The sequence below is a fragment of the Colias philodice genome, chromosome 13 (assembly GCF_061535455.1).
Source record: "Colias philodice isolate Cphi_HAF_F1 chromosome 13, ilColPhil1 Martin Lab GWU primary, whole genome shotgun sequence".
NCBI classification, from domain to species: Eukaryota; Metazoa; Arthropoda; class Insecta; order Lepidoptera; family Pieridae; genus Colias; species Colias philodice.
The window spans coordinates 5,766,578-5,779,486 of NC_143098.1; the positions used below are offsets into that span (position 1 = coordinate 5,766,578).

Consider the following 12,909-nt stretch of genomic DNA (forward strand, 5'->3'; position numbering starts at 1 on the left):
TACATTACATTTACCCCGTTATTCGACATAATTACCCTAATGCACCATATTAAAAAAATATCTAGGTACATACTCAGGTAGCATGAAGCATCTTAATTCCTATGTTTCAACAATTTACTTTCATTGCAAAAGGCGCCACTTCATGCTTTCAAACAAATAATATAGATAATAATAGGCAATAGCTTTTAACTTCCTAAAAGAAAGAAAAGCCACCTACAATCAACAAAAACAAGAATGCAATCAACATAACTGCGGGAGCTTCACTAATTTTCGACTCTAAAATAAATTAATACTGAACTAATTCAAACTGTATGACAAAGGGATAAGGTTGCAATTCTAATGCATTATAGCGTAAATATTCTATGAGCTCTCTTGCATCGGTAGTAGTGTTGTTGTGGTTGTATCTATGGACGATGTATTCATAACATTAATTAAAACCAAGAATATAGTACTGCTGCTAATAATGAGAAAGAATTAAACAAAATGAGTGATAATTAAAACACTACATAATATTATGTATATACAAATAAAAACAAATCTACTTAAGCAGGTAAATATTTTATGAAGTAGGTCATCTAATAAAATCAAAATACCTCAGTGTTTTCTTTAAACAGCATTTGATATTTGAACATTGTAATTCACTTAAATATAAGTATACTTAAATACATATAATCATTCAAAATTCTTATCAATAATAAGTATTGTGTATTTATTTTGTCTATTGAGTATCGATATTCCAACACCCCTAGCAACCGGTGTGCACATAGAAATCTAAATAACAAGACACATAGAAGGGCTATAATGTCATAATTCGTATGAAAACCGCTGTCGCCAAAATCAACACATTCAAACCGAAAGCTAAACAGTACACACAAGTAAACTATGCCTTTTATTGGACAGCTTGATTTTAGTGAAAACTAACTTATCTATTAAATTAAGCTTTTGAATATGTATCCTAACGCACGAATTTACGGTTTATTTTAGAATAACATCCCTAAGTATATGAGACTTTTTGCTCCAATACGAACAAACGTGATAATAAGAATGGTCGACTGTGTCATTCAATGTTATTTCGATTACTATGGTGACACTCGTAATACTTGTAAATATTCTATAATTTTAAGGAAAAACGGCATTATTTCTAAAAAAAAATATTTTCCGATGAAATATTATTCCATTATAAGTATAATTACAACTTGTGGAAGAATTTCCGCAATGGGAATTGCTGAAACACACCATGTATACACTCATACGTCTCCAGAGCAACTGAACAGTGACGAATGCACTGGTGATGTGCAAATCACCTGAGTGGCGACAAGGTCACGCACGCTTACGACTTCTAGTGTCTTGTTATTTAGATTTCTATGGGTGTGCAATTCGCTGGCTCGCTCATGCTCGTTCCCTTTCATTCCCACATAAACGTCAGTGCCTTTTTAGCAGTTGCCGGCGAAGCTTGTGTCGCTGTGTTCGAAAATAATATGAGCGCGTGTTAGTTATTTATCTAAAGCTTTTTGTGACACACGGAGAAATTGTTAATTAGTGTACTGAAAACCCATATGGATTTGAACAGCGTGTTGACGATGGACTAATTGTAAAAATAATGTTATGGTGATTTTAAAGAGTGTTTGTTAGTAATAGATTGTAATTGAGGTAGCTATGGCAATGGCTAATTTTAGCCTGTGTTTGGTTCTAATTCTATATCAACTCTCAGCAGTTTATAGCAACGAAGCGTCTTCGGAATTGTTGGATCTTGGATTGGCAGGTAAGAACTAAGGGCTTCTTTAATATATTATATTTATGTACTTATATCTTCATATTATTCCTTCTACTTAGTAGTAGATCGTACTAACTATTTTAAATTCTAATCTCTGTATTGTGTAGTTCAAAAATTCACAAATTAAAGCATACCTAGTTAGTGAAGAATAAATGCTTTAAAATATCTATGAATATTGTAGTTATCTACTATGGCCACCACTGAGGTTCTTTCCACGCTTGAAAACTAATGCTGGCCATACACCATACTTCCTATCGTCCATTCGGCATGACGCTACCGATTGGATCAGTTAGAACTGACCATGTGTGCCATACCATAATGCCAATCCACTCCCACACATGGTCAGTTCTAACTGATCCAATCGGTAGCGTCATGCCGAATGGACGATAGGAAGTATGGTGTATGGCCAGCATAATCCTAGTTCACGGTACCTATCTATTAGCTATTCCTTACACACTATGATTCAATAATAATTATTAATGTAATTATTAATACGCACATTTTGTAGCAATTCTTCAGAAATAATCTTGATTCTGCTAAGCTAGGAATTTTTAGTATATTTTGTAACCATCGAAATTGTCACTGAACTGGGAACTCCCTTATTTATCTTTCCACTACCTTCCATAATATAGGTACGTATTACATCAATACAGCTAGCCATAGTTACATAATAAATAATAATTAATAATATGTACAACATTTCGTTGAGGTAGGTATCTACTATCTACTTACATTATAAGTCTGTATAGGTATTAAACTTTCATCTAAGTACCTATTAATTATGATATTAATATTAACATCGATACTATCGCGGCAGTTCTCTTCTATTCTTTCTGTAGACAGGTAATCTATTTGAACAATGCAGGCCCTTTCGTTTTAAGTACCTACATATTATTATCTTTGAAGCACTTGCTCTCTGCTTTGTTTTCTCTATAGATTATGTAGGAACTAGTTTTTTTAACGACTCAAGATAATATAGTGAGAATTGCCTAATACAAATTCTATACTTCCAAGTTATGTATTTAGATGCATATTAAAATACCTAATTGTTTAACTTAGAAATTATTTTAATTAGGGAATAAGTTTCAAATACCTAACTTGTGACTAATTTGATTTATCATTCAAGATCAGGACAATATAACTAAATCCGGTATAAAACATACCGACAATTTAATACCTACCAGATGTTAATAGTATTTCTGTTTCACAAAAATCACACACATAATCGCCAATTCAGAGTCATAAGTCCCAAAAATAACAAGATAAGCTCAGAATACCTACTTATGATAACCGTATTGTCAAATATTCAGAATAAAGTCGAATACTGACCGGTCATAGTTTATCAACAGAGGGCGATTAAATCATGTGTTAAAAGCATACCTAATATGATTCGGCGGTAATTAGGTATAAAACAAAAGAACCATAAAGAGTGCCATTTGTCGTCGAATTATTTCAAAAACAAATACATCCATCTTCAATTCGTCTTATTATCTTTGTTCTTATTTTAAAAGCATGCGAACCCCTTTTATTTACATGTTTGGTTTAGTATTATAAATCCCTGTCAACCACAAGCTACTGTTATATTCAAACCGCTACTAATTATTAACAACCCGTGAAAAGCATCGACTTACAAATATCCAGATTCGTAGGATATCGATTGATTGTGTGACGTCATAAAATAGATATAGTATCAATGAGATCAGATAAACCGCAGACTTGGCGCCGCGACAACGTCACACCTATTTTAATGCAAGGATTAAGTGTAATTACTATAACGATACTTATTAGTGAGATGTTATGACATATTTTTGGATGCATTAATTTTGTTGCAGCGCAACAACTTTTATCATACGAATATAAAGAAGGATCTTTATTAAAGGTTTATTGACATTTATTGGTCTATCGGACAAGCGGCATTTGAGCAAGTAGGTACAAGATTTTTTCAATAATTATTGTAATTAGCGCTACCGGAACGTGATATTTTACATGCAGTTACTAGCGCCCGCTTGACATTGCTGCCTCATATTACGCAGTGTCATATTCAATACGTGTTTTATAAATGTTTAAATGTGTACCTAACACTACTTACCTAAGCTACTTACCGATATAGTGTGTAAAAAATAGTGAAACTTGTCTATAAATTACTTTAACATGTATTTGCGGTATAAAATAGTATTATAAACTTATAGAGACACAAATTGAAAGGGGATTTGATAATCCGATGCAACATGTGTGCGACACGCGCCGGGAGTCGGCGCCAGTGACGTCACAGGATTCATGGGATTCCGTAAATGAATCTCGACCTCCTTGGCTCGTTATCCATATTAACTATCTATGACTTGCTTATAATTTATAGTTTGAAATTTGAATTAAGAATAAATAATATTTAATCTGATGGTTAATTGATTTGAATTTGAATGTTACTATTTAAAAACTTTTTTATGAAAAACTCTTACTATTAATAAAATTTAAAATTTACTTTCACATATTTTATCAAATGAATTATCTGTTTCAAAAGTAGTTAGTACTACTTATGTAAATTGCGCTTCAACTCGTTTTATGCTGACATTACATTTTCATACTTTGAATTTGCTGTCTGTACCTTAATTAACGTGTCATGTACGAAAATTAGCAGTTCAACGTAAGCCATAAATCATAGTACCAATTATATTGCAAAGTTTACTCGTATAAATGAGTGTATGATTTATTATACCAAAGTACCTTCATACAACTTTGTTAAGAAATTTACCATCGTTAAATATGTGATGAAACAAGCGCTAGAAGCGATAAAATTACTATATTATACCTACGATAAACTTTTAATTAATCTGCACCATGTTTAAAGCATTCGAAGAAGGCAAACACAGCCAAGGAAGAGTTTTGTTCTAAAATGATTTTTTTTGAGATCTACATTTTCTCCAGCAAAGAAAACTGCCTAACTCCAAAAAGGTTTTTGTTATCAGTTCAAACGTACAATTCTAATTGATTACACATAACCATTCCCTGCTACTTAATCAATTTGTTAATACACCTTTTATACTAAATACACGACTAAAACTTCAAACTAAATCCATAAAGATAGCATCAAAAAGCGCGTCAATTAGCGAGTTTCTAATTAATTCCTTCCTGAACGCAAGATGCAATTATCATTACATTAAATCTAATTACCTGCACATTGTTGCATGTCTCGTTCTAAGCCATTACTCAACTTTCACTTGTGCGCAGTTGCAGACCTTTTAACCGACTTTCAATGAGGAATTTCGCTTTTTTGCTATCATTAAGATTGCCTATTTATCTGCCTTATATGTGTAGAATAAGTATATCATGACTAATACGATACTTGTAATAATAATACTTTATTATTGACCGGTAAATGTAAATGCATTCCAGTCGAAATGATAGGGTAAAAATAATAATTGATTTTTCGAAATTTTTATGAAGCTTGATTCTTGTCCATCAAATTATTTAAAATGCTTCTTTAAAAGTATAGAAATTCTCACTTTTGAATAAAATAAACAGTTACGTTTAATGAAATTTTAGAAGGTATGCAAAACACATCCATTGAAATGCAAGAATTCGATATTATTAATCATTAAAAATTCGATTCGCAAATCAATTATTCGAAAAAGAAACTGATGGTATTTTACAGACAGATTGAGTAAATTAATATTTAAAATTCCTTTCTATTATTCTGATTTCTGAGTATAATTTATTCCCCGCTAATAATATTATTTGATATTTCATACAATTATTGTAACGGAAGCTCAATATGATAGCACTCAATATAAAACTTCTTGATATATTTTTCTACAGAAGTAAAAAATGGGTGTGCATTTAGCGTTCCATATGAAACAGTTGTTAAATTTTTTAAAAGTCTCGTTAAACATTTGTCTGGCGCCTAAATACATTACGTGGCGCCACTTTTCCCAACCACGGGATACATTTACACCCTTATTTCGCCTTTATTATGTATACAAAAGGCCTATAATGGCGTGCAGCAATATTTCTGGGGGACACCGCGGCGGCGTCAATGTGTCGCGAATCGTTTAGGGGTGAGCGATTGTACACCTGCCCGTATTTACAATTTTACATCATAGTTTTTAGTCACAATTTGCTAGATAATTACGCTAATTTACGTATAAATGATAATACTATTAAGGATGTAGGTATCATTTTTGCAACATTGCTGAACATAACTTGATGCTACTTACAGCTTGAGCTTTAAATTTTACTGTAGCATTTTTTATGGTAACTAGAGAAAACTCGAACTATTTATTATGTATTCTTTAACGTTATTCTAATATGTAATATGTATTAAAAAGGACTAGGGTCGTGATTCGGCCCACGAAGTCTTAGGTGACAGATGTTTATAAAGGTTTTTAATTTGTATCGATAGACAGGACAGTTGTGGCAGACATATAGCTTGAATTTGGCTTGAATAGATAATATGCCTTTTACCGTAAAAATAATGAATTTAAAATAGAAGTAGGCAAGTAAAATAAAATATGTATAACAACAAATTATCTCATCTTTACTCAAGAATAAAATGTAAACAGTAAAAGTTGTTTGTATTTAATATTTATGGTCTACCAGGCTTTCCTCATAATGTTTTCAGAAATGTATTTTTTGAACTACCTACCTACATATCAATATGTATTAATAATACTAAGCATGTTTTTCAGTACCTACTTGCTTACGCAAACTGTTCTTTGAAATAATAATACAACAAAATATGCTTCTCCGGCTTGTGTTTTATATATTTAACCAAACAGGAATAAACATATAATAAGAATTATTTTGAGTTGAAGGTTATAACAATTACATTTCTACTTTAGATATTTTAAAATACAACCAGACTGTACATGTACTTAGTATGTGTGAAATATAAATATGTTAAACACACAATAAAAGTTCATATTACAAAATATATCTTGCAAAAGTCACTGACTTAAGAACTTGAATGTATTGAATAAGTTTTATCAAGTTAGTTTTAACTTTTAGCACCATGAATATAAGCTATACTGCTACAATATTATGTAGGTATGTACAAGCAAAATACAGAAATATTGATTCATCTACAAAATGAATTATAGCAGAAAACATCAAATACGCAGCATAATCAAACATTAAGTAAATGTAAATATAATGTTAATTGCACGTGTACGAACAATTAATTACCAAAATAAAACAATACGCGTACCAGTAATTGATATTTTATGAAAATTAAAATAACCGGTAGAAGTTGCAGACTGTTGCACCTAGTTTCCTGTATTGCCGGAAATGTGGCGCCTGCGCAAGCGCCATTTGTGATCCAATCATTGGACGGGACGGACGTCACGCGTCGCTAAATATTAATATGAGCTTTTATTATAATAATAAACGGGGGAACAAAATTGATGTATGTATTTTAAAAATTCAATTTCCTTATGACATAAAAAAAATCATCTATCTTTAATCATATCCAGTATCGAAATAAACTGTACCTAATGAGAATATTGAAATTTTAAAACGATTAAAGAGATATATCGTGTTTTACAGTCATTGATTGCATCGGAAAACTCCACAGAACTCAAGCTTGAATATGCGTTGCAAATAGATCAATACAAGTGGTTATGTCGCAATGCACTTAATAAACAGTCGTTATGTATGCGAGATGCGACGCCGTCAGAAGGCGACTGAGTACTTGCCAAGGCATCGGTTTACTTATAGCTTTATACTTCGGATAAACTATGTTAAACGTGACTGTAATAGCTACTGCGTGAATTATCCTTGTCTAAAAAACGATGATCATTATTTCAAACGGCTGGTTCACACTGAGCTTCTGTGTTGTGTTGTGATGCAAGCCGATCGAAAAGACAGAGCATTCCACTGCAAAATCACAGCAATCTACTGAAATATACAACGTTTCTCTTAGGCTATGTGTGTGATTCTGTCAAAGTAGGTATCATTAGGTACAAAGTTTCATGAATTTATATAATGCTGAATAATGTCTGGTATTGCTTAGATTGAGTCTGATGCATGTTGTCACAAACTCACAACACTACAGGCAATTCAAACCATACTTTAACTAGTAAGTCTTTCGTGTAAAAAAATAAACTAAAACAGTATAATATCAAATATGCTTTACCAAAGTTTCATGATTCATCTAATATCGCATTAGTTCGTTACAATCAGCATAGGTACAATATATTATAGACAAGGTAGAGGATGGAATTGTTGATTTATTTAAGTCACGAAGTAGCTGTCGTAGATTTTTGAATATCGATTAAGGAATAATCAATATTGTATACCAAATGAACATGAATCGAATACATAATGTTACCGCATAGGTTAGTAAACTTTTCATTGTCTTCTATTCATAGTTATAGAGACAGAATTTGTAAGCAAATTTCATTTGAATAGCTTTAGCATTGTTTTTTACAGACTGTATAATAAAATATATCTTCTGCCTTATAAATACAATAATAACAAACAAATGTGTGTCACATGGAAACCTTACAAAGTATACTTACTAGAAGCATATTATATAGAAAGAAATATAATTATTTTCATCTCATTTACACACATTAAAATATACATATTTATTATTTACCTATTTCGTACTTATACATATTTTGCCGTAACTATAAAATATATAAATTTAACATGAACAACATATACAACACAATAATCTCCAATTTTTATGATAACTCAAAAGTTGAGTAATACATATATTCTATTAATATTAATAGCATATTACGAACTTAAAGACCATGATAATTATGGAAACTTACTAATGAACTAGTGCCACGCCGCGGCGCTCACTTCATAACCTGGGTGGTCTGTTATGAACTTATTTCATTTTATTGCTTTTCATTTGTGGAACTTCGATTTATAGCCCTTCAAAGTTCAAAGTATTGACGTACTGTCGTATCAATACAGGAAATCGCAAATGAGTTTTGTAATAGGTGTCCATAAATGGTCCACTGTAATAGATAAAAAGTTAAAAATAAATACTTGTGAAAGGTGGCTTGTGACTTTCTTACGGTTGATATTTTAAATAATTTAACTTGGTACAACTATTAAGTTACAATGATTTTAAAACGCGAAATTATATTCACACATTTTGTTAATTATCCGTGTCGAATGCTTATTTAACGAATATTTGATTTCGTCCACACTCGCTGAAACTCAATTACTAAAAAACGTGTCTTAAATATTTTGCCTAGTTGTCAAGGTTTCTAGTGTTTTATATTCAATGGAAAGATACCTAGAGACTCAGAAAATACGCATGGTCTACAAAATTTATTAAAACATAGATAGCAATGTCTTAAATAAATAAGTTATACTAGGTATGTGAGTTAAACTGTTAGACCAAAATGTGCAATGCATGCAAAATATTGCAAAGAATGGATGTCCCTTATCAAAACATAAGGAAGTATCATATTACCCTGTCCTCAGCAGTGTAACTTTTAAGTCTGTGAGGTCTTTAATCACTTTAACGTTAGTTTTATTCAAATTAATTTAACTGTATTATTATTGAATTAACCACCGGAAAACAAACAAGAATTCACTGTGAAATGTTTTCAATGCATAATAAGATAGATGATAAGATAATTAAACAATTTCCCTTGGAACTTACACAGAATTATTTCTACACCGTTAGTCGTACGCATAATTTTATGATTCTCATAATAATATGAACATTAAAACTAACATGGTGGTCGATTTTATTTCGTCATTAACTTGATATTGCTCAAAAGCCATTGTTTAAATTGTTAATTTAAACAATAACACAATATTAATACTAATAAAACATAATATCTACACTTTACTTATTTTGTATGAGAGTTTTGGCTCGTCTGCTGTTATCGCGCTACTCTGAGAGTCTTTATTTTATCTTGTCTCTTTTTATCTATGAATTACTTATGTTTTATTCTAAAAGCTCTCACCTTCCCAATCTTGTCCTCCGGCCAGCAACACCAAGCCATTCCATAAACATCGAACGTCATTAATTGCGACTTGATTAAAATCTATTTGTGTACCAACATAAAACTAACGAGAGTTATTTATTGAATACAATAAAAGCATAATTGAAAAGACATCTAACATTGTAAATATCATATAGCGCTATTCGTTTAATTTATTCAAGCAATAAATTGTAAAGCTTTACGTTTCTCGCGTCATTTCTATTTTCTCGACGAAATTTTCACACGTTTATCTAAATAGAATAATGTCGTGCAGAGCCGGGTCTATTAAGTTTATTAATGTGCCATACTCGACTCGTTTTTTGGGCTTTTAGTTTGTGTTAGTATTTATTGATGAATACTTAATTTACAGTTACGTGTCTTTTTTAGATAAATCAGCGTAGTTTCAGCAGCTCTGTTGTTTTGTTTGGGTAATAGGCAAAAATACAATTAAGCATGAATAGCTTAGAACATTTTATTATAAAACGAATTAAGATACCGATAATTTGTAACCATCTATATCAGCAAACATTCAAAGCGCTCCAGATATTAGTAGTTCAGTAACAGGTTTATAATTAAGTTAATTACAATTTAAAAATTAACGTCGAGTATGGCCACTGGCATTTTTCTAATTCGTCAATGGCCATGCGTAGGCGTACATATAATTCCGTTGTTTCTAGTTTGTCTACATTTCACTGTGTCAATTTCACACCTACAGTTCGTGAAGTCGTAATCCTTGTTTTATTGTCGTGAGAATTTTTATCAAATGCCGTATTTGGGCATAATTTGAATAAACGACCAATTAAAACAATAGATTGTTTGTTTGGGTATCGTATGGTTTTATATAGCTATTGTGTTTTGCAAACTTGCTTTGTTTAATTTATAAACATGCATGTTTATTGTTTATGCGTAAATGCGTGCATTGAAGATCAGTCAAGATCAAGATCAAGATCAAGATTCCTCTGTCAGTGCGAAGAGACGTTGCGTCTCTCTGTATACTGTACAGAATCTACTATGGGGAGTGCTCTGAGGAATTGTTCCATCTACTACCAGCCGCACAGTTCCACCACCGGACCACACGCCGTAAAAATCTGTTCCATCCGCACCATCTGGATGGTTGGCGCTCCACCACTGTCCGCTTCACCCGCAACTTCCTTCCGCGTACGGTGAAACTGTGGAACAATTTGCCACCTGCGGTGTTTCCGAACAACTACGACATTGGGGCCTTCAAGAAAAGAGCTTATTTGTCCATAAAAGGCCGGCAAAGCACCTGCAACACTTCTAGTGTTGCAAGTGTTTATGGGCGGTGGTGACCACTTACCATCAGGTGGCCCACCTGCTCCTTTGCTTGCTCTGACATAAAAAAAAAAAAAAAAAAAAAAAAAAAAAAAATTGAAGATGGACTTCTAACTTATCTGCGGGTAATCTGTTTATTGTGTATTAAAATAGGAAATGTTAGATTCATACTTAGGTAATCATAGATTCCCATTAACTGTCTTTCGTAAATAGAAATTGTTTGTTTATATTTTGTTAAATACATGTACCTAACTTGGAAAATATACACAAATAGAACCATTATTTTAGTTCTTTATGCGGTTATCAAAAATCCGGCAACTTTTAATTTATCATTTATATTTTTTGTCCGGTTTGATGCTATCAATTTTCATGCAATGTTTGTTAAAAAAAATACCGCGAATGAAAATATAATTTAACTCAAGTTTCCAAACACAACGAAATAGAACTGCTATTTCTGTCCGCGATTAACTAAAAATAAATCGATATTTCACTCAATATGACATCTTATGAAACAGTCGATAGCGGCTCATTATATTTGATTTGTGTCAGTCACAACTTTCGCCATCTTTAATAAAGATAATATTATATAAATAGTTTTCTGCAATACCCTATTAAGAAACGAGCTTACCGTCTTATGAAATTGGATTTATCTCGGTATAGATTTGATATAAAGATATGAAAGTTAGATAGCTCGCATTGTGGCGATTTTAACTGAACCTAGTAAAGGTACGGCTCGTATTGCGAAATTATGTACTATACCTACTCGGTAATTTACTAATGCACTAAAGAGAAACATAGATTCCGTTTAATATTTTGGCAATAACATGCATGACTTCATTCGTTTGTCCGATGTATCGAACAAAGATTTAACATACTCGTAATTAGAATTTAATTAAACACAAACAATAATTTCATCACAATTACAGGTGTACTAACATTTCAACTGAATCTTTTCCTTCATAATATTTATGAGAGGGCATGGCGCTTACTTTCCGCCCACGCTTGTTTGTTTATCTGTAACAGCGATGGCTTCCAGAAAACGAGCGCTTTGTTTTCAAATACTCTCGTTTTCAAATACCTCCAGCTCAGCTGGACAACGAGCAGTCGAGATGTTGCATGCAGAAGCTGTGCTCAGCCACTTATCATTCCTCAACATAGTACTTCCACTTTTAGAGGCAGCTTCCGCTATGCAGCATCGAAAATATGGAATGACTTGCCGCCACCGATTAGGTTATTGTTAAACATTAATACATTCAAAAAACATCTTAAGAACTACTTAATCGATGAACAGCGTAGGTTAGATTAATGTCCAATGCTTATTTTTTCGTTTTTGTTTTTTTTTTTTTATCTATTGGTATGGGTCAATCCTATCTTAAGTCTATTTATTTTATAGAACTTTTTATTTGGATATTTGTGTGGGTACGTTTTTTCACGGTATGATATATATGTATGTAATATTATGTTTATCACATTATTTTTAATTAATTATTATTATTGCGTCGCTTCACATCCGTGAGTCGAAACTAGGTTCTAGTTGAAAACCAGCGCTAGGCTCATGCCTGGCTCAAGCTGAACTAGGTCCTTTTTGGCGGTACTGCGGGCACAATTTGTTTTAATATTTTTTATTTTTTTTTTTCGTGTTGAATTTTTTGTGTTATTTGTATGTATTCTTTTCTTTATTGTCTACTTTTTGATGTGTCACGCTGTGTTGTCAAATAAATGTTTTTCTTTCTTTCTTTCTTCTTTCAAATATATTTCAGAATCTTGAATAAACATGTTACACTTATCTTTGTTTTTACTTGGAAAAACACTCTTCATTGTTTGTAGCATCATTTATAGACCACTTTAATAAGTAGCACTTAATTGGTTTAAAAAAAATATAAATTAATAAAC

The 12,909-nt window shown here is 31.9% G+C and overlaps 1 protein-coding gene across 1 annotated transcript in view; it reads left to right on the forward strand.

Moving 5' to 3' along the window:
* The first annotated feature begins 1,429 nt into the window (after positions 1–1,429).
* Positions 1,430–12,909, forward strand: part of LOC149483375 (BMP and activin membrane-bound inhibitor homolog) — a 61,326-nt gene continuing 49,846 nt past the window's right edge. The window contains exon 1 of the mRNA XM_089702423.1: positions 1,430–1,762. Coding sequence (XP_089558549.1) covers positions 1,657–1,762 — 106 coding nt within the window. The 5' untranslated portion in view covers positions 1,430–1,656. The remainder of the gene's footprint in view (positions 1,763–12,909) is intronic.